At 42.7% G+C, this 25,747-nt stretch overlaps 2 protein-coding genes and 1 long non-coding RNA gene across 8 annotated transcripts; 2 read left to right on the plus strand and 1 right to left on the minus strand.

The window, feature by feature from the left end:
- Window positions 1-3,922: 3,922 nt before the first annotated feature.
- On the plus strand, window positions 3,923-6,764 carry LOC133922534 (proteasome subunit beta type-3-like). The gene is made up of 7 exons (XM_062367905.1): window positions 3,923-4,085; window positions 4,226-4,407; window positions 4,518-4,625; window positions 4,987-5,076; window positions 5,694-5,778; window positions 6,250-6,344; window positions 6,584-6,764. The coding sequence occupies exons 1-7, from the start codon at window positions 4,080-4,082 to the stop codon at window positions 6,630-6,632; spliced, it is 615 nt and encodes a 204-aa protein (XP_062223889.1). The 5' UTR covers window positions 3,923-4,079; the 3' UTR covers window positions 6,633-6,764.
- A 425-nt stretch (window positions 6,765-7,189) lies between these two features.
- On the minus strand, window positions 7,190-10,909 carry LOC133922535 (uncharacterized). 6 transcript variants are annotated; one of them, XR_009910491.1, is made up of 5 exons: window positions 9,839-10,909; window positions 9,656-9,773; window positions 8,175-9,540; window positions 7,439-7,688; window positions 7,190-7,251 (listed from the first exon to the last, which is right to left on the minus strand). It is a non-coding gene; the product is annotated as an uncharacterized LOC133922535 (long non-coding RNA). The 6 variants fall into 6 exon arrangements; XR_009910489.1 differs by having other exon boundaries at window positions 7,190-7,347; XR_009910493.1 differs by having other exon boundaries at window positions 7,190-7,688; window positions 8,175-8,240; window positions 9,153-9,540; window positions 9,839-10,908.
- Window positions 10,910-11,686: 777 nt separating this feature from the next.
- LOC133920682 (uncharacterized) lies at window positions 11,687-12,562 on the plus strand. The gene has a single exon (XM_062365279.1). It carries the CDS (start codon window positions 11,803-11,805, stop codon window positions 12,331-12,333), a length of 531 nt encoding a protein of 176 aa, XP_062221263.1. The 5' UTR covers window positions 11,687-11,802; the 3' UTR covers window positions 12,334-12,562.
- Window positions 12,563-25,747: the final 13,185 nt, after the last annotated feature.

The following is a 25,747-nucleotide window of genomic DNA, read 5'->3' on the forward strand; positions in this document are numbered from 1 at the left end:
GAACTTACCTAAACCCTTGGATCCTGGAAATCCTCCAAAGCATTCACCAATGCATGTAGCACCTTCTGGGCTCGAATCCGTAAACAGATGACCAATGGTATTGATTGCAGCTCATCGCATGTGAGGATGGGGATGTTGGAATCCATTCAATATCATTGGAACGACTGATGACCTTCTTCCACGGCTACGGCAATGGTGACGCATCTGCAGCGGCCTGCAGGGCCTCCTCCTTGGGTGCACTGTAGATGAATACCGCGCAGCCGCCGGGTACCGCCAGGGATGTGGAGAGGCGGCGCGCTGGATAGGGAGCTCTAAGCAGTGGTGGCGGTCACGCACGAAGGAGAAGGCAACGACAGTCACGTGCAGGAGATACAATGGTAGCGGCGAGGAATCGAGCGAAAGATCAGAACTGGGCTCTAGAAGGAGCCAAGCAAGGAGGCAGCGAGTTGCAGATCGGGCGGCTGCCATTTGCTCGTGCTCGAACCCGACGATGCGGACACCACATGCCGATGCCGATGCCCTGGCTGGGCGTAAATGCGACGGTATTTAGGGCCTATTTGTTTGGAATTTTATTTTTATGTTATTTTAAAAATCTGTGTTTTTAGTTTATTTGAAAAAATTATTTTTAAAAATAGATTGTTAGTTTTTATAATAATTTTTTGGTTTCTTAGAATATAGCTTGTCAGAAAATCGTATCTTACCGAGTTTCTCAGCTTTAGTTTATTTTTCTCATAAACATGTTTCTAGTTTCTCCAAAAATCATTTCTACAAAACCTCGTTTATTTTAACTTTTGGCTATTGACTTTTGACAGCAGCATAAGCAGAAAATAAATAGGATTTGAGTCCTACCGTCATGATTGTTGAGGTCACTGCAGCAGGAGGTAGACTGTGGATGGTGAGCAGTGATAGGCTATTTATCATCTGAATTTACGTACCCCATTCCACCAATAAGCCCATTGGCAATGACATGGGCCACTAACAGATATAAATATGAGCCTGTCAGAAAGGCCTTGGGCTATTAGGATATTTTGCCTTGGAGGCTGACTTTTGGGCGAGTTTTTTTTATTTTTATATTTTTAACTAAAAAATTAAATAAATAGATGTTAGATTAAAAAATTATAAAATATGCACATGTCACACTCTCAGCGGTTAGACCTACCGCCCCTTAAGGGCCGTTACCGGCCGCGGGTAGCCACCGGAGGAACAGTACTCACAAGAAGTACTGTTTATAGCTCCAATTTTCAATCTCGTATTCTCTATTCAAAATAATTGTTTTATGTTGCTCTAAAAATCCTAAAAACTTTTATACGTGTTTCATAATCCATGTACAACCTATTTTAATTGGATTCATCCAAAATGCCTATGTAAAATTTAAACTAAAATTCTTAAAAAAGGTTATTTTTATAACTTCTAACAATTGTTAGGACCTCAAATAAATTTTCAAAAATCTGAGAAAATTCACTAATATTCTTATCATGTGATGTACTAATTTTTAAAATTATTTTCAGACCTAGATTATATTGTGAAAATGTTAACATATGAAATTTTGTAAAATTATTTCCATCCTATAAATAATAATATTTGCAATGGCTATATTTTAAACGGCTAAATTTTGTATAAGTTTGAATTTTGTTTGAATTTGTGTAAGTTTGAATTTTTTTGAATTCAAATTGAATTAAAAAAAGAATATCACATGAACGGATCAAAATACATATAAATAAAGCATTAAAAAACTCATATTTTCATCATATAATCTAGGGCTGTAAATAATTTTAGAAATAGTACATCACATAAAAGATTATTAATAATTTTTCTCATATTTTTCGAAATTTATTTGATGCTCTAAAAATTGTTAGAATTATAAAATAGCATTTTTTGGAATTTTAGTTTAAATTTAATATAGGTTTTTTGGTGAATCTAATTATGAAACATGTAAAAAAAATTAGGATTTTTGGAGCAGTAACGGTGGTAGTTTACCATCATCTCAAGGGGTAGTAAGGGTCTAATTGTTTTATAAGAGAACGATAGGCGCTTATTTTTACAAATCTTTCTATCCAACATCTATTTATTTAATTTTTTATGTTAAAAAATGTAAAAATAAAAAAGCTTGACTTATGGGTCCGTATTCTAATCCATTGGTACTACTCCACCGGTGGAATTTTTATATTTTGACCTCTTAAAAAATATATTCTATAAATAGCCCTGCAAAAAATAATTTCTAAAGATAGGTCTTTTGAACGACGTTATGAAATTTAGTGTCAGTAGTTGAATATATGGCACTATGATAGTTGGTATCGTGGTAGATGACATGTATGATTTTCTACGTTGAACTTGTTAGGTAATAAGTGATAATTATTATAACACTAATTATCACATTAACGTGCTATTTAACAACAACACCAATAGTCCTGGTGCTATAAAAATATTCATTTTTGCATATTGTTCCTCAATATGTAGCAAATCTAAAAATTCCACTACTCCACCGTATGTCCCCCAAAAAATTACTCCGTCGTATGTTGATCGATCAATGATAGGTGGGATCATGTTTGTATTTACGACTTCTCTCTACATACGCAGTCTGTATAGGCACAACAGGGAAAAAAAAAATCTAAAAATAGATAATATATAATAATATATTTACTAAAATAGATAATATATTAATATATTTACAAATTTAATATGTGTATTCAACGTATTACGTATCGAAAACCCGATTTCAACATACAATAAAAAAAGCATGAGCCCAACAATTTTTAACACCTAACGTGCTAAATACAAAACTATACAACATATTCGATACCTCAACTACTTAAAACAGCCTATATTTAGCCTCATATTTTAAACAGTACCGTATTTAACACCTAACTGTCAAATGCAGCCACCGAGACGTTGGCTTCGTATGTGGCTCGGCCACGTGCCTGCACGAGACGGCCAAGAGTTCGCAGATGTTTTTTTTTACTCGGTTAATGGAGTCATGATCATGTGTCCAGGCGTATCGAGATTAGTTGGATTAGAAAATTGATTCGGTCATGTGAGCACGTCACAGGCAGCTGCTGTTCAGGTATTAAAATGTGGCCACTAGGGATTAAAGAATTTTTAATAATAGTATTTTATTAAAAAAATTATAAAAATAAATAGCTAAATTTATGAAATTATAAGAATAGTATAATGTCGGTATGCCAGTCGGTGATTAGTGACATATCACTATATCATCTGATGACATAACTGTAGCTTTTAACGATAGGTTGACAGCTTTCTATTGATGGTGACACGGAATTATTAAACCTTAAATAAAAATCCATTTAGGTAAAGACACGATCATAACATGATACAATTAGATTATAAGATAGAGAAGATGTTGAACGTTTGAAATTTAAATCTAAAAAGATGGACGTACTAACGGATATGTAAGTGTGATATGTGCACATATGTATCATCTTGTAATAAAAAAATATATTAACTTAAACTAGAATTCTAATCCTGAAAAGTGCTTGTTCCATATTTCTCGCTCAACAAAACAAAAACAGTAGAGCTTGCATTTTGCTGTTGTCCATGCATGCATGCGCATTGAAGACGTACGGGAAACAATCGATTTTCTTCTTGAGGCAAAAAAAAAATAAAAAATGTACAGATCATATACACCTAGATGTGCCCGTCACTGACCAGTACGGCCGACGTCACGCGCCCGTGCATTGGGTGAAGGGTCGCGGTGTTATTTGGCGGATGAGATATGTAATATGATACTATTCAAAGTATTTAGTATCTTAGGTGTTAAATACAAATAATTTTTAGTATCTAGGTATCGATTACATGTACAATATCTGTATTCGGCACATCAGTGACAAAAACTGTTAGATTTTTTTTTTTACTTTACGTGTCGGTACGCGAGACGTCAACATATTATAGCGTAGTATATTGTCTTTTTTTTTTAATTTTTGCCGGCACAACACTACAACCCACTCCGCTCTGTTTGTTTTCAATCTTTTTTTTTTCTCGCCGGAGTAAACCAACCGAACTCGCCGCCTTCTACCCTCCCGCCGTCGCCTCCGCCGCCGTCACCGAGCGCATCGACGCCGGCCATGTCGGTGAGTGTCTTCCGGAGCCCTAGTATCCGACCTCCGCCTCCCTCCTCATCCTCCTCGTGCCCCGAAACCCTAACTCTCTACTCGTGCCCTCGTCTGATCGGCACGATTTCATTCGCTTGGTTGCTTCCTCCCCCACTCAGATCTTCGAGTACAACGGGAGCGCCGTGGTGGCGATGGTGGGGCGGAACTGCTTCGCGATCGCCAGCGACCGGCGGCTCGGCGTGCAGCTGCAGACGATCGCCACCGACTTCCAGAGGGTGTTCAAGATCCACGACAACCTCTATATCGGCCTCTCGGGCCTCGCCACCGACGCCCAAACGCTGTGGGTCTCTCGGATTTCTCGATTGGTTTGGCCGCTTGGTTGCTGGCGCCTCCCTATTAGTTTAGGGTTTGGGTTTGATGCGTGTGCTGCGTCATGTGGCGTGTGTGCAGGTACCAGCGATTGGTGTTCAGGCACAAGCTGTACCAGCTGCGGGAAGAGAGGGACATGAAGCCGGAGACCTTCGCTAGCCTCGTCTCTGCCCTCCTCTACGAGAAAAGGTTAGTACATTCAGGTCTCGATAGACTGATTTGTTGGCATGGTAACAATTGTAGTGGCATTGGAGTGTATGAACTTGCTGAATTGTGTGAAGTCATGCCAATGTATCTACATCAATTCCACACAAGGAAATTCAGATCCGGTGGTGCTTTAGGGAGGCCGACAGTTAAAACGTTTCTCTGTAGGCTGATGCTAAGCTTTGTTTCTCTGCTATGCTGAATCAAGACTGCAATTCTTGTGCCTGGTTGTCATATCCGATTCATAAACCTGTCTTTGAGTAATGGATTTGTTGTTTTCTCACTTGACATATTCTTTTGTGCTTAACTTTAGAGACATCTGACGGAATTACTTCATGATATATAGGTTTGGGCCATACTTCTGCCAACCAGTCATTGCTGGGCTAGGAGAAAACAACGAACCATTTATATGTACCATGGATTGCATTGGTGCCAAGTATGTATTAATCATTCCTTCATTTGGTCTTTCTAAACTTTTTTACTCACTGCTGTTATTTTCTTGTCTAAAGTCCAAATTCCTAGTTGATCTGAACATTATCATACATTATGTTTTCTATTTACATACTACCAGGTATCATCACTATTTCCTTTGTGCATGTGTTTGAGTAAATATCCTCCTCTAACACTTAGGCTCAAATGCTCAATGGGCATTACATTATGAACCGAATAGACTGCAGGAATAATATATATGTCCAACTGTTGGCTTCATGGAACCAAAGGTAGGATATAAAAAGCGTTACAAAGAAACACGTATTGGCCTATTATTACTAAGGTGATTTTGGAGGGTGCCTTTTAATTTTCAGGTTTGCCAGGAGCCCTAATATTGTTAATATGTACAACAGATTCATATCATTTTGAGGGGAATACAATAGACTCATAGCCCACTCTTCAGTCCTAACTGTAACTTGTGCAATCACATCCCTCCATGTTAAGCCTATTGATAGCATATAGCATTGTTGTCTGTCTGTTCTTTCCTGTGGATCCTGTGCTGACTCACTGTCTGGCCATTTGGTCTCAAATGTGTAATCTGATCAAAGTATTATGTTTGTGCAGGGAACTAGCAAAAGATTTTGTGGTGTCTGGCACTGCTTCGGAGTCACTTTATGGTGCTTGTGAGTCCATGTATAAGCCAAACATGGTTAGTTTCTTTACATGAGAACTTTGTAGGGCAAATCTTTTAAATAGTTCCTCATGTAAATTACATCTACTATGAATAAATTTTCTTCTAAAAGGATTCAGTTGCCTTTCATCCTGTCTTCCTTGATTACTCATCTATTACCTAGCCTCATAGGTAATTTATTTGTTTCATGGATCCAAATGATACTATCTGGAAGGTTATTGTGCATTTCATTATTAATTTGGTTCGGATTTGTACCTGACCTTGAGATACCAATTACCATCATCAAACCTGCAGCAATTGAGTCGTTGCTTTGTAAACACATGGAGCGTGTACCATTGCTTTTGATTCATCTCATGAAGATTTGCTTTCTGCTCCGTATACTACTTGATTAATCTGCATATAACCTTGTTGTGTTTCTTCATTTGTATGGCATGAACATACTTTTTTCGCTGTAAATTTGACACTTGTATCTCATTTTATTTGGTAAAGGAACCTGAAGAACTGTTTGAGACAGTCTCGCAAGCATTGCTGGCTTCTGTTGATCGCGATTGCCTCAGTGGCTGGGGTGGTTATGTTCTCCTTGTGTAAGTTACCGACACCTTTCAAACTTACATATACGTAAGTCCGTGTTTGGTCTGCCTTTCTACTGACTTATAGGATTCGATTGAATACTTGGTATGTGAACATCATCACTACACCAGATGATACTATTCGCACGTTTTACTGCACCTGGCCATGGAGTTTAGATGAGGATGCCTTAGTCCATGTTTTATATGAGAGTCTTCTTTTCCGTATTCTGAGAATTGTTTTTCCCTGGTTGCAGCACACCCACTGAAGTTCAGGAGAGACTGCTCAAGGGAAGGATGGACTGAGTTCTCTCATGTACCGTAGGATATTTTCTTCATTTGCCGTACCCCTGTACTACTGCGTACAGAATTCGGAGAACACGTGTGTTCTGTTTACTTCCAAAGAACATTAAACGCGAAAATTTCAGTTGTTGCGTAGATCTGTTCCTGCTTGCATCATACCCATGCGAAACTCATTTATAAGAAATTAACAGCATGCGGGAGATGTGGCACTTCAGTTATGAAAAGGCTTGTTTGACCAGTTAACAGCGACAGCCGCAGTGCACGGGTTGTGCCTTTGGAATGACAGTTTCATCTCATTTCGTATTCTGGACTTGCGCAGTGCACGGGTTGTGCCTTTGGAATGACAGTTACATGTCCATATGTTGCAACGTTACATGTCCATATGTTGCAACGTGAGCTGAATATTTTTACAAGACTATTGATGATTGATTGAAACATGTGTTGTTTTTTTCAACATGGGAGTGTGTATATGTTGTACATGGGTGAATCGGTTGAGGAAGCCACGAGAAAGGAAAAACAGAATACAGCAAATGCAAGGAAAGAATTAAACGGCCAGAGTATCAGAGTCCAAACAAATCTAATTAATTCGTCACAAGTGCCTTTTTAATTACCTGACCCTCCCCTGCAGGCAATCACCAATGCATGAACGAACGCAAAAAGTACCACAAATACATGGAGAAGTACTATGTTCAAGCTCCTCTCAGCTGCTTCCATCCAACTGATTTAGCAAGATTACAGTAAGATCAAAATTGCAAAAGATTAAGCCTCTGGATAGCTAGTAATGAAACGAACGGCCTTGCTATACATACCATGCTCCGCCAGCTACAACTCCAGTCATTAGCTAAGAATGTCCATGCAGTCATTGCCTCCGAGGCCTCATCAGAAAATGTGTTCAATGCAAATATAAACAAAGAGTGGCAGCGTCATGTAGGTCACAGAGTTGGCATAATTGAACACCTGGCACAAATAATAACCACCAGAAAAGCATATGGTAGTATAACCAACTGCAATCCATTTTTCTGAGTAAAGGAAACACAAGTGACACCATGGTCCGATCATCTGCAGCATGTTTTAAATTATATAAAAAATTAAGTGCTTCAACTCGAAGTACAAGATCCACACAATGTTATAGCATGTCTAGTTGAATGGAGTTCGTGCATATGAAGATGTGCTCCAAATGAAATGCCGAAGAACTTATATTTATCAACCATTGACACCCTGAAAGCTAGTATCAGCATGAGCGTGCTCTTGCAATTGTAAGATGGTGACTTTCAAACTTTCTAAATAACTACAGGCAACAATTGAGAAAGCTTCTTTGTATGTCTAAGAACTGCAATTTTGTATCTGAAAAAAGACTACTGTTTTTATACTGTGAGGTGCAGTTGCTTCCGAAATGTAATGTTATAGTTTTCCATGACATGTGATTTCCATCAGAACATACCTTAAATATAGGATTCAAGAATTTCTACTTGATCATCTTAACGAACTACTGGACCTCTGGTTCCTAATTTCATAAAAAGATGCCATCAAGTAAGAGAAACGAACCTCTGGTTTTTGGTGTGTGCAGAGATGTCCCTTTCTAATTCCTTTCTCCTTCTCTCACTAAAATGTCTGTAGTTAGAAAATTGATTAAGTGAAATACCAGGCAACAATTCTATGAGATTGCATGGTTGTAATAAGAGATTGCACAGTTGTGCTAAGAACACAACTGAATTTTAGTTGTAGTATTGAGTTGAGAGAGAGGGAGGGAGGAGAGCTCAATGGTCGATGGAGAATGGCTAGGCTAGGAGTAGCATCTCCAGAAATGTACCTAGAATGGTAATATAGATATATGATAAACAAAACCTACCAGGCTACCACTTCAGAAGAGTAAGAAAAGTATGTTGTGGCTGTACACATAATTCATTTTATATATATTACTTCTTAAGAAACAAGCGTACGTAGAACCTGTTAATTAATTTTTCATAATTACTTCAGAGTGGACAATGGAATAAAAATGGCTGAAAACCAAAGTGTTAGCAAATTTGATCTTCATGAAGAATTATCACAAAACCCCAAATATTTATACTGCCCTAATAATAGCACATCCACCATACCCCAAAACAACAAGTATTTGGACAATGGAGCATATACTAATATAGAAGAAACAAACATGTTGTCAGTTTAATTGTTCAGAACAGAAACAATGTGTGTAGATCTGATCAAGCATGTTTATTTTCTGTTTAAAATTAACAAACACGAAGGATCACAATAATCCCTAGGCTCTTCCTCTAAATAATTGCATATTTGAGTTTCGTAACTCTTTTAAATGCCCTAGCCTCTCCAGTACAGAAAGTAGTTCATCAGGATAGCTTTGTCTGAATATTTAGAGCTATTTGCTGTGGACAGAGACCAGAATGTTTCATGACAAATGAAAGAAAAACATCACTTAGGAGTTAATTTCTGATAAAAGACAAATCCAGATATATTAATATGGTACAAAGGGCACAAAAGATAGAAAGCTTAGAATAGATAAATAACAACCTTTGAACACCATGAACATCTGCTTCAACTCCACGAGGGTCAAATGGGAACATGTTTTTGCAATAAATGGGCTTGGCTAAACTTGTGTGTAGACCAGAGGCAATGCGTAGAATAATTTTTGCATGTGGACCATGGATCATAGGAGTTAGTCCAAAACTATAAATTGGTACACAGACTAAAGATGGACTAACAGGAAACAAAATTGGATGATAATAAAGTTCAAAACTATGTAACTTAGTGAAAACTATTCTTCTTACAAACACGCATGAAACTCGATAGCATTTTTAGGAGTTTCTCTTGTATTAAGATTAGAATGAAGGCACCTTAGTCCGATGAGGATAAAAGAGAAGCATGCCAAAACTATTTTATCATCCAATGACAATGTGACCTGCCGATAATTTGAAAGTCAGCACGTGAATTAACTAATTGAACTGCAAAAGAAACACCATATTATCTCTGAGGCATTTTAACAAACACACCATGGGCAACTTGATAACACAAACCTGGGATATCGTTGTGGCACCAAACAATGCCATTTGGTCACAGTATGACAGGAGACGTAATAGTCCTATAGAATGTCACTATTGATCTTCTATTTGTGCTATCCAACTCGTGGTTGATCTGCGAAGGACAGAATATTCTAAAATCAGGCTGTTTTGCGTGCCCAATGGAGACAAGTAGCTTACAAGGTGATGGCGCTGAGGATGTTGGTGGAGTGCAGATTTGTCCGTCGGAAGCAACGCATCCACGCAAGACAAGGCAAGCTGGGCCATGACCTCTGAGCACGTGTAGAGCTGTGTCTTCTCCGCTAGCATGGCCACGAAGAGAGCCGTCTTCACTGACGTCGGTGCCGAAGCCTTCGCCCCGCACCCCTCCTGTGCTACTGCCGTGCCGCACGACAACCTTCTGTGACCATGGCCCAGTTTGGATCTTGGGTGGAGCAAGCACAGTGGCACAGGAGTTGTGTTGCGGTGAGGAAGAAGATCTCACCTGGGTAGGGGTGACCGCGTTCGAGAACGGGGCTAGAGAGGGGGATGGGGCGGGGCGGTGGAAGGAGCACGAAGGCCCGGATCTGGCTTCCCTTGAGCGCGGACGGCATGGCTCCACGATGGTGGTCGGCGCAGACTCAATACGAGCAACACGGAGGAGGATGCAACAAGTTGCGAGAGCCATGATGTGGAGTGAGTGGACGTCCAGGCGGCAGGTGGCGGCCGCGGCGCCGTCGTGGAGGTCTGGCTAGGCGAGCGCGGCGAGAGACGGATCCGTCGCCTTATCGAGCCGAGGTACCACGCGACCACCCCTGCCCCGATCGCGCCGCCCCTCCTGCTGCTGGGGGCACGAAGGCGGTGGCGAAGCGCAGCGCCGCGGTGGTGGAGGGAGGCACCGGCGGCGACTGCGGCGGTGGGCTCGGGGGAGAAGAGGGCTTGGAGGAGATCAACTGCGGCAGCGGGCGTGCGACCAGAGGGCGTCCGGGGGAGGCGGAGTCCTTGTCGATGACAGAGCGGTCGGGGACGACGGCGGCGCTTCGGTCAGACATGCGGCAGCGGGCTCCCCGACCGCGGCGCTTCGGTCGGAGACGCGGCAGCGGGAGTGGCTCGGTCGTTGACAGCGGCGGTCGTGGGAGACGCGGCAGTGGCGTGGATCGGTGGCACGAGGGAGGAGAAGGCGGCGGCGACGGCGGGCCTAGCGGGGAGGAGGCAGGGAAGGGGTGGCGGGGATTGCGTAAGGCCTTCTGGCGGTGTGGCTGTTATGTTTGAGGGATTATTTAACTATTTATTATTTTTATTACGTGTTAATTTGATATTTAATTGGTGTATAGAGTCATCTGAGTCACAGAATATAGATCAGAATAGTAAATTTATTGTCACTCATATTATAAAAAAATAAAAAGTTAAATGCTATATACGAGAGAGGAAAATGAGGTGCAGAACTCATGAGTCTCGTATGGGACTTTTTTCTATTTTTTAAATAGAATCTTTTGTTATTTTTTAAGTAAGAGATATAGATCAGAAAGCTGCACACCAATCAATTGATTCCATATCCTAATCCTTGGTACCCATCACTTGTCTCATATCTGGACGTGGGCATTGGAAAAAGTAAATAAATCCCCCATACGAACGACAATCTTCAGAGTCACTGTGTCACTGAATATAGGTTAAGATGATAAATTTGTTACCACTTATTTTGTCAAAATGGCAAAAAGTTAAATGCTTTCTGTGAAAGAGGGGAATGAGATGGACTACAAACTTATAAGTCTCGTATGTGACTTTTTTGCTACTTTTTAAACAGGATCTTTTGTTATCTTTTAAGTAAGAGATGTAGATAAGAAAGCGGCACACGAATCAACTGATTCCATATCCTAATCCTTGGTACCCATCACTTGTCTCATGCCTGGACGTGGGCATTGGAAAAAGTAAATAAATCCCCCACACGAACGGCAGTCTTTGTTGCGTCAGCCGGCCAATATTTCTCTGCCTGCCGGAAGCAAAGCGTGCCAAGAAACTAAACCATGTCTGGACGATGTGTAGTACGTCTCTGTCGCCTTACACAGCCATGCTCATATCATTGCTTGATCAGTTCTCACAAACACGAAGACCTTATTATTGCATTCAAACTCCAAAGATTTTATTTGCCTTGTTGCGTTGCACGTATGTATGTTTTGTGCCGTATGGAAGTTGACAAGAAGGGAGAAAGCATCGGGCCAGGCAGCGGCGGCAATGGTCACCGTGGTGTCGGCGCTGCACCGGTGGAGCTCGACCTCCTGGCGGGGATGGTTGCCTCGGCCGGGCAGGCCGTCGTGCGTGACGTGGAGCCGGTGGCTGGGCTTGAGCCGCCGCAGCTGTTCGCGTGCCACTACTGCCGGCGCCAGTTCTACAGTTCGCAGGCGCTCGGCGGGCACCAGAACGCGCACAAGCGCGAGCGCAGGCTCGCCAGCCACCGCGGCGGGGTGGCGCCGCTCGGGCTCGGCCACCACCGCGTGCACGTGAGCGGCACGCCGTTCGCCGTCCACGGCGCGTTCATGGACGCAATGGCGCTCGGGTGGATGCGCGCAGCGAATCCCCAGGCTCCCGTGGCTGCGGCGGCGGCGGCCGACGAACGGCGGTTGGGTGGCGGATACGGCGGCTGCCCGGGGGATGGAGAAGAGGAGCTGCCTAAGCTTGACCTGACGCTCAAACTGTGAGCCTTGCTCTTGCATGCAGGTGCATACATATACTCTACAAAATTTCTTGCTCAAACTAATGAATTTTACAGAGTGTAATCTTCCACCCTCATCTTGGAGTTTGTACTGTTGTGATCAGTGACTCATCAAGATCGATCGGTTTAGCTAGCTTTGGCCTAGCCTTCTTTAATTTGCTATCTGCTACATAAAGGAAGTGCAACGAATTGATGCTTCAATTTTTCAGAACAAATTACCAGTTTATCATGCACAGTTTTCTACTTTTCTGTGTTTTTCTTTTTGAGGATCAATAGACGATATCTACTTTCTCACGCAAGTAGATAGATTAGCTCAGAAACTGTCCTGGGTACCAAAAGTGACGCACGAACATGTATACGTATGGAGAGACCATAAGCACATATGCCTACAGTATATATGTGCCTAACTACATATTCAAACCTACCATAAGCGCATATGCCTACAGTATATATGTACGCATAACTACATATGCAAACCTACACTAAACGAACAAAATAGTAGGTAACTAATTAAACCGCTTGTTGATGGGGCGGTGGAGATACTCCAAGCACCGTAGTTCAAATCCGGATGCTCACAATTCACACACACAAGTGCTTTCATCTGATTTATTTGTAGGCACGTGGAGTACGTGATTGCTACGGTTAGACTTGTAATTGAAAGAATTAGTTGGGATTAGCATATAAATCTCGTTTTGTGCGTCCTCAAGCAAGTGATGCTCGAACTTGTCACGGCTATATACCCGGTATAACAGTGATGAGATCATGCGCAAAGAAGAAATGGTCTGTTTGATATTTACGTCTGGACAGTTTAAACGTGTATTATGCGGACGGGGTTATAGCCCAGTAGGGACTATGTTTCGCATCTCAAAAGTTTTTTAAAGTAGGCCGTGCAGTGGAGAGTTCGACTCTGTTTCGTATCTCAAAAGGTTTTTAAAGTAGACCGTGTAGTGAAGAGACGTCTGTAAAAAAATGTTTAAACATGGATTATTAAGTGGATCATCTCCTCCTCACTCGTCGTTTCTTGCAAGAAATAAACTGAGCAGAAGCGAAGCAATTGAGAGATCGTGGAGACATCATGGTAGATTTGATTTGACACTCTGCGAGCGACGTAATTCTATGTTAGCTTATCGTATGAGATCAAGTGATGCAAGTCTGGATACTTGTCCGAAGACAAAGGAAATGCATGCTTCGCAGGAAATATGGTGACACGTTGCATTGACAAGAGAAATGCCAGTTTATTTGGTACTTGAATTCTGACAGGGATTTTTCAATATTATCTACAAATACAATAAGGCAGCCACGTCAATTTGCATTTGTTTCTCAAATCCCATCGTGGAAGAGGCCGTGTAGATTTGCTAGTACTTCCCCATTCAAAAATAGTAGACATATTTTTTTTGAAAAAAAATCAAATTGTATATACTTCGACTAGCATTGAATCAAATTATAAGGATGTTTAGTGTATAAAAATTATACAATTAGGTTTATAATTCAAAATGATTTCACACTATATAATTTTTTAACTATAAATGATATATTTTGTGAGAAAAACTTAGTCAAAATCTAACTTTGAAGACCAAGCCCAAAAGAAATATCCCTACTATTTTTTAACAGCTGGAGTACTTTATTTGTGGGCCAAATGAAGTGACTTGTTTGCGCCAGCTTGGTCATGCGGCCTGGGAATAATACATGTCGCCTACATGGGCTTAGCCCGCTTTCGCACAATCCGCCACCTCTCGCTGCCGCCATACGCTAGCGAGTTAGGGTTTTCAGGTTGGCTCAACAACATTGGGGATTGGAACTTCGATGGGTAGGTAGGCGATTTGATGGGGAATGAGGCGCTACAACAAGGAAGATGGTGTTGTGAGGGGGAAGCGGCGTGACGACGAGCATGACGATATTGCGGGGGAGGCGGCATGGTGACAAAGAAGAAGCCAAACCTGTGGAACATCTTTTTCTTATGGAACTTTCTCAACTCATGCCTTTTTTGGTCTTTTGGCTAAGATCATAATAGATGTTCTTATCAGTGTAATATCTTCATTTTCTATAGGAAAGTAGGAACTTTATTAATTAATCATAATGTTTATGGGTACAACAACAATATCCGAAGGATTAGAGAAGCACATATATCACCCTGGTCTTAACATGGATGCTACCTTGCAATATCTGATATCTCTATTATATAAAATACGAGTTGATTAGTACATCATCTCTGCTCCTACCCTCTTCTCATCTAATAAAAATTTCTAAAATTTGAATGATTTTCTCACTTTTGTCATCCACCCTCGTCCTCAAGCCTCCACGCCTCGCTATCGGTTAGGGATATATAATCAATTTTACTAATAAAAATAAATGAAGAAATTAAGAGAGAAATTAGCAGATAACATCCTCCTTCTTTTTCGGATCTTATATAAAATCAAACTACAACATCGCTCTCGATATATTCATTTGGCGGGACTCTCAAGATATATCCATATCTCTATTTTCATTGTAACACATTTACACTTAACGAGTGTATGTTAATGACCTAGTCTTGAATTTTGATTGTGGGTGAAAATCCACCGCAGTTGCAAAGTGGCTTTTGCCATTTCGGCCCTCAAGCGTCTGTTAGGCGTTGAGCTTGGGCCTGGCGAGTGGCGCACCCTAACCAACGTCGGGCTTTACATGCACGTCCTCACTTGGCGTTGGCCCGTGTATGTTCTGCTATCTTGGGCTGAGCTAGTTTTTTGCAAATTTGAGATTCAGGACCTGTCTCCATGGTTGCATACTAAATCTAAATTTCCGAAAATAATCTTCGTCATCCAAACTCCTTTCAATCTTTTTTACGGAAAATCCTCTTTTGGGTTTGGTGATGTCTAGATCGAGATCTAGAGAGAACAAACGGTTAAATTTACATTTTTCCATAATCCATAATATGTAATAGTCTATTGACATCCTCTAGGCTAACAAATGGATTACCGAATCCTAATAGTCCAACTAGGACATTCAGTTATTTTTATTCTGAATCCGCTGCTAATTTGGGTCTAGCGGAGACAGAAGAGGCCAAGAGGGAACGAGATTAGGCTGCTCGAAATTTTCTCTTCAGAGGTCTCAGTGTTGTTTAACGGAAAAGAGACCATGAAAAATAAGATTTAGCCGTTCCAAAAACGAAGAAGATTTGTTTCCCGTCCTTAGCTTGGCTGCGACGTAGCAACGATGCCGCCGAGTGTTTGTTTCCGCAGCTCGGCAAGTCGGCACAGCTACGAGTCCGTCTCCCTGTCCCTGCAAAGGCGTGCTGACGCCGCCTCCAAGCTCAGCCTCCACCGGCGGCCTTTTCGGCAAAGCAACCGCACCTCTTTCCGGCTCTTTTTAGGCACGTTGCCGCCGCGGCTCGCCGCCCCAGCCGGTGGAAAGCCCGCGCGCAACGCAAGCAAGCCGCCCCGCGGGCAGCAGTAAGCCTCTGGATCCAAAGCGCGTGAAAAGACTCGGAGCGCATGCTATGCGATGTTAGTTTAGCATATCTTCTGAGTAGTTGGTTATTCAGCTTTCGCCTTTTGGAGGAAGTACTTTTTCACTGATTCATTCAATTATCTAAAAACAGACACAGTATTTCAGAGTAGCAATAGCCACTTAAGTTGAAAATAATTGTTATGAGTACTATTTTAGGCTGTGTTTGTTTTAGTTAGAGAAGGTGGAATATGGCTTTTACAATCTCTATTTAGCTAGAAAAGATGGAATATGGTTTTTACGATCTCTAGCTAAAACAAACAAATAGATCGTGTAATTATATTGTATCAATTTGATCTCTAAATTCTAATAATTCAACAATCCATCTCTCACCAGATTATTACAGATTGTGAAATGCGATTGACCAAAATACCCAAATTTTGTGGATTTTACCGGCCATGCCCCCACCTTTTCACCCTAGGTCCGATACCTCCCCCGCACGACCGCACCCCACACCCCCACCAACCCCAACTGCTCTCATATTCCTCCAGAATCCTAGCCGCCGCTAAAGATGTTCAAATGGGTCGTAACTACTCGGCCGGTCTGAGACACGACACTGTAGGCATGACCCAGGAACGGCACGGTTCGAGGCGAGACGGGCTGGACCGGCACGGCACGAGGTCACGGGTCGTGCCTGGGCCGAGCGCGCGGCATGGCGTGCCGGCACGGCACAACCTGGCTGAGTCAGGCTGGCACAAGCACGGCCCAGCCCAGGCCAGCACGGCTAGGCACAATCCGACCCGGCATGCATGGGCTCGGTTATTTTTTATTTTCTATATATATTTTTATTTTGTAGCTATTTTTTTTTTATCTATTTTCTATATTTTTATCTGTTTTCTATATATATTTTTAATTTTATAGCTATTTTTTTATTGTTTCGGGCTGGCTGTGCCGACGGGTTGCCCGTGGCACCGTGCTGGCCAGGCCGACCGTGTCGCCGGGCCGAAATCGTGCCTGGGCCGAGCCGGCATGGCACGGTGACCGACGGGCCGTGCCTTGGGCCGAGGGGGAGGCATGCGGGCCGGCACGGCACGGTCCGTTACAGTAGCTAGGCTGTTCAGGCCGTGCTGAGCCGGCCCGAGTGGCCCATTTGGCCATCTCTGGCTGCCGCCACCGCCGTCGTCATCGAAAGAGCACAGATCCGATGTGGATGGATCCGCTAGATCTCAACACCGAGTCGCCCGAGGTCGTCGCCACCATCGCATTCCGAGACGCATTGCGAGCTTTGACAACTGTTCCCAGCTCGTTCCCCGACGCAGATGGATCCCCAGCGCGGAGTGATTCCTGGCGTGGATGGCTCGTTCCCCAGCGCGGAGGCTTGGTTTTCGAACGCGGAGGCTGTTCCTAGCTCGTTCCCCGTCATCACCTCCGGTCCCGGTGCCACTCTCCGTCCTGTCATAGCTGCCCGCCCCGACGTGGCAGCCCAGCGCGGCTCGGGCGCCCAAGTGTACAGGACGTCTCGCTCCTTCGCCGATGTGGTTGGCGGCGCAGCAGCAGGCGTGGCAGCCGGAGCATCTGCCGACGCACACCCCCCCCCCATCAGCGCCATCTTCAGTAATTTTTTCTGTCAAAATACTAACATGCTTGTATTTGGGACGATGGTCAATTACTCGATTTAAGGTGAGGCAACATATGAACTAGAAGAATGTTAATTCTAAGGGCTAAAATCTGTTCGTGGCCTTGGTTCTTCTGCATTCGTGATCCTAGCGCTATTTGGAGAAGCATAAATAGATTATGATAGCTAAAACTTGTAATATTTACTCTGCTATTTTCCTGTGTCAATTGATCATGGTATTTTTTTATGTTTGAGGCAGGTTGTGATTTACTGTTCTCTTCAGGATCAAACTTAGGCTCCCATTTCTTTTACTTTGATGGCGTATTGACAATCTACATCAATCCTAGATAATATGTTCTTTGCCATGTAGTCTTCTTTGTACATCCATCTTTTGAGTGGCCTGCCTACAAATATAACTTTGTTTGGTTGTCGCTGGCTGAATAGATGTAGTATGAAAGTTCTTACCAATTAGAGTTTAGAGCTGCAAATGAATTAGCATAATAGATGGATGATGTTGTGTGGACCAATAGAAAGCCATCATGTAATCAAGCTAACACATAGTGCAAATGATAGTTTGTTTTTTCATGCAAAAATATGGATCAGAGGTCTTGATGGAATGCACTATGCTATGACATGGGCCTTTTTTTTTTGCAGTAGTCATTCCAATATAGATGTTCTATGGAATACACTGTGCTATGCATGTCTGTCATCAGGCAACATTTTTCTGAATGCTTAGATATTTTGCTTCCCTTTTTTCTACAACATATTTGTAATAGGTGGAGGACTTTGTTCCAGACAAAGCTGATTGGAATTCCTCCAACCTTGCGACGTTATGTGAAATTTGTGTTGAGGAAATCAAAGCTGGGAATAGACCTATTGGAGTTATGACTAGTAAAGGGTATAAGAACATAGCTGAGAAGTATTTATTAAGGACATGGTTGCATCACACTAGACAACAGTTAAAGAACTGATGGGATGCACTTAAGGGTCTGTATAACTTTTGGTTGTACCTTAACAAAGCTACGCTGGTGGCAAGTGAGACTTATTGGAAGGAACAGACAAAGGTACTTGTCCATCATGCACATTATTATCTTTTATGTTATTCTAGGGTACTTGTTGACTAATATTATCTTCTATATTTTTTATAAACATGTGGAATGGAGGAAGCTCAAGAATGGTTAACCAGAGTATCTTGAACAATATGAGATTATGTTTGAGCTTACTGCTGTGGACGGTTCATCTTCTTGTGTTCCTGGTGAAGTTGTAGGTGAAGGAGGAGAAGGAGGTGAAGGAGATGAAGGAGGTGGCAGTGAAGCAAGCCCGATTAGTAGCACTACATTGAAGAGAGTTAGCAGTAGTAAAAGTGCTACTAGTCCAAAGAAGAAAGTAAAGAACCCCATGGTTAAGATAATAAAAGGCATCTATGATACTATGCAAACCAATAGTATTGCAGCCACCAAGGTGACACAAGGTGAACTAAGGTTTGAATCCATCAAAGAAGTGATGGGCTTGGCTGTGGCGTGTGGGGCAACGGAAGGAAGTGTGGAACATTTCATGGCTAACTAATTTTTTGTCAAAGCTGAAAATCGTGATGTGTTTATGACCTTAACCACTAATGAAGGAGGACTCGGTTGGTTGAAGAGATGGTGCCATAAGGAGGCCTACTATTAGTCATATAATGTTAGTCATATATTTATTGTTTCATGAATATTTTCTTGTGAATTTGGCTATGTAATATGTTGCTTAGACCTATTGTTCCATGAACTTATTTGCTTGTGAACTTTGCTATGTAATATGTTGCTTGGATCTATTGTTCCATGAACTTATTTTCTTGTGAACTTTGTTTGTAGACGAACTTTATTGGAAGTGATGATGAGGATAAAACACTTGAGGTTGCACACAATCAACTGGATGTGATTCAACAATATGGAGCTATATCTTGCTTGTTTGGTATGTACTATGGTGCAACTTTCTTGAACAAATCTGAGAGGAAGGAAGTTGTTCTATCGGGTCATGATTGGGTTATGAATATTCTTAATAATCCAACATCTTGCTTCAACATATTTAGGGTGAGTAGGCCAATTTTTTATAGGATACATGAATTGCTTGTGTCATCACATGGCTTGAGGTCAACCAGGAAGATAAGTTCTATTGAATCTTTAGGCATGTTTTTATGAATGATTGGTACTCCACAGTCATTTAAACAAGCTAAAAACCGGTTCAAGAGGTCAACTGAAACAATTAGTAGGAAATTTTAAGAAGTGTTGGATAGTGTCTATCTCCTCTCGGTAGATATTGTCAAACTAAGAGATCCAGAGTTCAGGATAGCGCATCTTAGACTTCTAGGTGCTTGTTTTGCACCGTATTTTAATAATTGCGTAGGTACAATAGATGGGACACATATACTTAATGTTGTGCCATCATCAAAGTTGGTTCAATATGTGGGACGTCATGATATTCTACTCAAAATGTTTTGGCTATATGTGATTTTGATATGAGGTTTACCTTTATTGTTGCAGGATGGCCGGGATCGGTACATAACATGAGGGTGTTCAATGATGCTTTACGCAAATATGACGATAAGTTCTCACATCCTCCACCAGGTATACTCATATATTGCATTGTGATCTCACTTATTTCAATATCATACTTTTTTCTCATGTTCTATGTTGTGTTTATAGGAAAATTTTATCTTGTTAACTCAGGTTATCCTAACCGAGCGGGTTTTCTAGCTCCGTACAAAGGGACGAAGTACCATTTACTGGAGTTTTGACAAGGCCCATGGCCAAGTGGCAAAAAGGAAGTATACAATCATCTGCATTCATCTCTTCACAATGTGATCGAGCAGTCATTTGGTGTTTTGAAGATGAAGTAGAGAATTTTATTAGACTTACCAAGTTATCCTATGAAAAAGCAAACAAAAATAATACTTGTATGTGTGGCTCTTCATAACTTCATTCGAAATAGTGCTATGATGGATGAAGATTTTGACATGTGTGATCAAGTTGAAAACTACATGCTAATACCCGAAGCATCTTCATCTCAAAGAAGTGGTGGCAATGGTAAATTTGGTGATGAAGAGGGAGATATGAATGTCTTCGAGGATAACCTTGCCAATGCTTTGTTTGCTATGACAGAGTAGGATGATTGTGAGATAATATTTATATGGATAAATACTCAAGTTTGTATGAATTATGTATCTCTTGAATTTAATCTATGCATTTTCAAGTTTATGGACAAATATTCAATTTTGCATGAATTATGTATCTTATAAATTTTATTTATACATTTTCGTATTTCAAAATAAACATGTCACAAAAGAATAATCATACCTTCTAAACAGCTGAGGGCATTACAGATTATTGACATCCAAAAGCAGCAATCCACCCACCTCATAATCCAGGTTGCCAAACAACTAATAGCTTTTGCAATTCAGATTGTAACAATTCAAGTTTTCACAATTCACAGTCTATTAGTTGCTTTTCATATTTTTTAGCGAAAACAAACAGAGCCTTAAAATACGCACAATTAGACTAACTTTAGCTACTAGTATTCTTACAAATATTTAGACCTGCCAAATGGAAAAGTGTATTACCCGTTCAGAGATCGTGTTGATATCAAAAATAAATTTTTTTGGTAGATTATTTTAAGTACATGAGTAAGGAGAAGCTGATTCGTGATGCTTAACTCCTGCTTCAGTTGATATCTCGGGTGATGATGCATCATCAAACCTACCCGGCCAATTCCAGGTGGCCTTCTGTGTCTTCCCTCTAGGTGAAGATGATAATGATGAGGAGCAAGACCCTGAGAAGAATGAAGATCAAAGTTGAATATACTTTGATAGAGGCTTAATGCTGATTGTTTTGTGAATGTTTCTAAAGTTTTATAGTAAACTAATGTTAAGTGCCCGGTCCGTCATCTGTTAGTTTGAGAAACCAAGTTGTAATGTGCATTGGTTTTCTTGTGATGAGTGATTGACATTGTCATTTATTTGGTTTGATGATCTTCGGTTTTGCATGAGCTTTGATGTGATTTGAATTGATTTGACATTTCATTTAAGCATAATGATTATGGATTAATTGGAATTGGAGTTGGAGATACGTGTTTACTTATCTTATGGTGTGCAGGTGATGGATGCAACTTGACGGTTAACGGCGGGATGATCGGGGCTAAATAGAGTGCTTGGTGCCAGACGATCAAGGAGGCCGGGCGGAGTCAAGGGTGATCCTAGCTGAACACGTGGAGGTCAAGCAAAGCATTGGAGGCGGATGGAGACGGCGTGTTGACAAAGTCAAGCGAAGGGGATGCCGATGCAAGTGACAAGGCGGCATGAGGGATCGGGAGCGGGAGAAACTTGCCAACGGTCAGGATCGCATGACGGAGTACACGCGTCGACATCGAAGCGCTTGCTTAAGGTGTAAGCAAGGCGGTGAGTCGCGCTTTGAGAAGCGTGCAGGCGGTTTCGCGGTTCGGCCTCAAAATCGTGGGAGGACTGTATGAGTATGTGGCACCATCGCGAAGCTTGCGTCGAGGCGAAGCTAAGTCGTGAAGGCGCCGCGATCGTCCGATGAATGGAGTAATGGACCAAAATACCCTCGGTGGTAGGTAGGAGTGCACTATAAGAGAGGGGTATTTTGGGAAAAAGCTAAGAAACTTAAGGGCCAAGTTTCCTAGGGCTATAAATAGAGGGGTAGGACTAGAGAGAGCTTTGAACCAGCCACTTGAGCCCCCTTGTGCCACTCATTTGAGAGCCTTAGAGCTAGGTTTTTAGAGGAGAGAAGGATGAGTGCTTAGTCTATGTAATAGATGAGAGTTTTGAGAGATAAATCTTTGTAATCCGTCTAAAATAGGGCTGACCTCTTTGAGTAATTAAGTTTATATTTTTGCATATGCTTGAATTCCCCTCCTTCTAGTTTCGCTCTATTGGTTCCCTTGCAAGTTTGCAAATTTTTCGATTTTCGGTTTTGATTTTCGTTTTGGTTTTTGAGCTAAAATTTCAGCACCTTGTGAGATCATTCTTCTTGTTGCTAGAGACATAAAAACTCACATACGAGTGTATGCTCATGGGTCTTGAGTACCCTTGCCTCTAGATCATCAACTTGGAGAGGTTTCTTGCCCGGTGATCTTTTTCTTTGAGCTGCAATATTTCACCTTTGCAGGGTTATTTTTCTTGGTGCTAGTGGCTTAAATACTCACATACTCATGTATTTGAGCGGGTCTTGAGTCCCCTTGCCACTAGACTATCATCTTGGAGGATAACCTTGTCCGGTGTCCATCTTATCTACACTACCGGAGATGGCGTCTTTGCCGAGTGTCCCATACTTTGCCGAGTGCTTTTTATCGGACACTCGGCAAAGAGGGTCTTTGCCGAGTTCCAGAGGTAAAGCACTCGGCAAACATCTGGCACTCGGCAAAGACCCTCTTTGCCGAGTGCCAGAAATAGGACACTCGGCAAAGGAGTATCTTTGCCGAGTGTCAGAGAGCAAGCACTCGGCAAACATCTGGCACTCGGCAAAGACCCTCTTTGCCGAGTGTAATTTTTTAACACTCGGCAAACCCTAATTTTTTTCCCCCTTTTGGCCTCCAAATTTTTTCTACAGCCCTCATACAGTACCTGGTACTCCATGTTCCAATGTGGCATATTTCTCGGACTTTTTCTATATTTCTTTAATTCATTTCAATTAATTGAATTTTCTTGGATAATTCAAATTATAACTGCTAGTCATTCGAATAATGAAAAAAAATGAATGGAAAAATGATATTCATGTTATTTAGTATATTGTGAGACCGTATCCAGGAACAGACCACCAATTTCGAATATCAAGGTCACGAAACATGACCACGAACTTGCGATCGAGTTGTTTTTAAATTGTATAAAAAGCAAACAAAGTCCGAAAATCTTGAAACTTGTCAAGATATCATGATTTCATATGTGGAGGCTGTCATAAAAATTTGAGAAGGTTTTAAGCAAGTTATCACGTACGATGCTTGCAAACTCGATCGCAAGTTCGTGGTCATGTTTCGTGACCTTGATATTCGAAATTGATTGTCTGTTCCTGGATACGGCCTCACATTATACTAAATAACATGAATATCATTTTTCCATTCATTTTTTTTCAATATTTGAATGACTAGCAGTTATAATTTGAATTATCCAAGAAAATTCAATTAATTGAAATAAATTAAAGAAATATAGAAAAAGTCCGAGAAATGTGCCACATTGGAACATGGAGTACCAGGTACTGTATGAGAACTGTAGGAAAAATTTGGAGGCCAAAAGGGGGAAAAAAATTAGGGTTTGCCGAGTGTTGGAAAATTACACTCGGCAAAGACCCTCTTTGCCGAGTGTCAGAAGTCTGGCACTCGGCAAATACCCTCTTTGCCGAGTGCCAGAAGTCTGGCACTCGGCAAAGCCCCTGAAATTTTTTTTAAAAAATCCCGGTTTTCTTTGCCGAGTGCCAGATCGGGGGCACTCGGCAAAGAATTTGCACCTGTTTTTAAAAAACCCCTCTTTGCCGAGTGCCAGATCGGGGGCACTCGGCAAAGCAGGGATTTAAGTACCCGGCCCAGCCGGCCCGCACGCACGCACGCACGCGCACCCGCCGCCGCCGTCGCCCGCGCCCGCTCCCGCGCCCGCCGCTGCCGGCCCCTGCCGCCGCGCCCGCCAGCGCGCCCGCGCCGCCCGCGCCCGCCGCCGCCGGCCCCTACCGCCGCGCCCGCCAGCGCCGCCCGCGCCCGCCGCCGCCGGCCCCTGCGCCGCCGGCCCCCGCGCCGCCCGCGCCCGCCGCCGCCGGCCCTTGCGCCCGCGCCAGCGCCGCCGCGCCCGCCGCCACGCGCCGCCGGAGGAGGAGGAGAAAGACAGGAGGAGGAGGAGAGGAGGAAGAAGGAGGAAGGGAAGGAGAGGAGGAAGAAGGAGGAAGAAGAAGGAGGAAAGAGAGGAGGAGGAGGAGAGGAGGAAGAAGGAGGAAGGGAAGGAGAGGAGGAAGAAGGAGGGAGAGAAGGAGGAGGAGGAAGAAGGAGGAGGAAGAAGGAGGAAGGAGGAAGAAGAAGGAGGAGGAGGAGGCGCTCCGGTCGTCGTTGTCACGTTCCTGACGTTTCCGTATCACTAGGTATGCCATACCGTCGTCGTCGTAGTATTACTAATGGTTGCGGTAGTAGTAGTGATAAAGTAGTTGTGGTGGTAGTCAAAGTAGTCGTAGGAGTGATTGTGATATTGTTATATATATGCGGTTGGATATAATCTTGTGGATGTCGGCCATCGTGCCGTTCATATATATGTGCATGTCGGCTATCGTGCCGTTGGTTTTGTTGCAGGTTTTGGAAACCTCACCGTGCAGGGGAGGTGCTGCCGAAATTTTGTATTAACAGTTTTATATTTCTTTTTTGGCAGAGAAGAGCCAGTCGAAGCGGGGCCGGAGTACCTCGGCGACCCCGATCGCCTTCCTTGGCGCTGCGAGACTGCCTGCACCACGTCGCCTGACTCCACCGCCACCCTAGGTATAACCCCTCTTTCCGTATCATGTTGTAGATCACGTAACCCAGTTAGGCGTCTCCCGTTCGAAAGAGATACGGTTGGAAATATGCAGATATTTGCATATCTAAAACCGTATCTGTTTCGAATTGTCCACGTTTTTTGGACAGCACGCGGATGCGTAGGTGGGGTTAGTTTTCATGATCTGCTCCGATCGGAGACAGAGTTTCGGCATCATCTCCCTGTTGTTCTCCGGATACACACTCTCCCTAGCAGGACGTGTATTTGGAGAACAGCGGGGAGGTGCTGCCGAAATTCTGTCTCGAATAGGAGTAGAGAATGGAAACTAACCTCATCTACGGATCCTCGTGTGGGATTAGGACCTAACCTCACCTATAAGATAGTAGGAACGTCGTGTAGATGCAATTGATGTTTATATTACTCGCCGCTATATATGTTAGAGGATGGAGGACCGTGAGTGGATGTATACGGGCCGTGCAAGTCAGGGTCAGGTCACCAATGAATGGATCGACAAGACCGATGCTTTCTTGGAACGGGCATTTGGCGTGGCTGCTAAAGGAGCGAGTAAAATTTGCTGTCCCTGCAGCAAATGTGCAAACAGGAAAAGACAAACGAAGAAGGTAATGGGGGAACATCTTTGGAAGAATGGATTTACGGCAGACTATACCCGGTGGGTCTACCATGGTGAAGCCGATCGTACGAGAGAGGAGGTGGTGAGGCCACGCGTCGAGGATTATGATGCTGAGGCCGGGGTAGCAAACATGTTAAATGACTATCACGAGGCACAGTTCGCTGAAGGACGTACGGAGGAGGAGCCAGAGGCAACCGCAAAGGCGTTTTACGACATGTTTGCCGCGGCACAGAAACCCC

This window comes from Phragmites australis, chromosome 6 (assembly GCF_958298935.1).
Source record: "Phragmites australis chromosome 6, lpPhrAust1.1, whole genome shotgun sequence".
Classification (NCBI taxonomy): domain Eukaryota; kingdom Viridiplantae; phylum Streptophyta; class Magnoliopsida; order Poales; family Poaceae; genus Phragmites; species Phragmites australis.

Excerpts from the sequence above, each read along its gene's own strand:
- LOC133922534 (XM_062367905.1), top strand. Across the intron at positions 4,408-4,517 it reads GCCACCGACGCCCAAACGCT|GTACCAGCGATTGGTGTTCA; the intron begins GTGGGTCTCTCG and ends GCGTGTGTGCAG. Across the intron at positions 6,345-6,583 it reads GGTGGTTATGTTCTCCTTGT|CACACCCACTGAAGTTCAGG; the intron begins GTAAGTTACCGA and ends CCCTGGTTGCAG.
- LOC133920682 (XM_062365279.1), top strand. The coding sequence starts at position 11,803 with ATGTATGTTTTGTGCCGTATGGAAGTTGACAAGAAGGGAGAAAGCATC.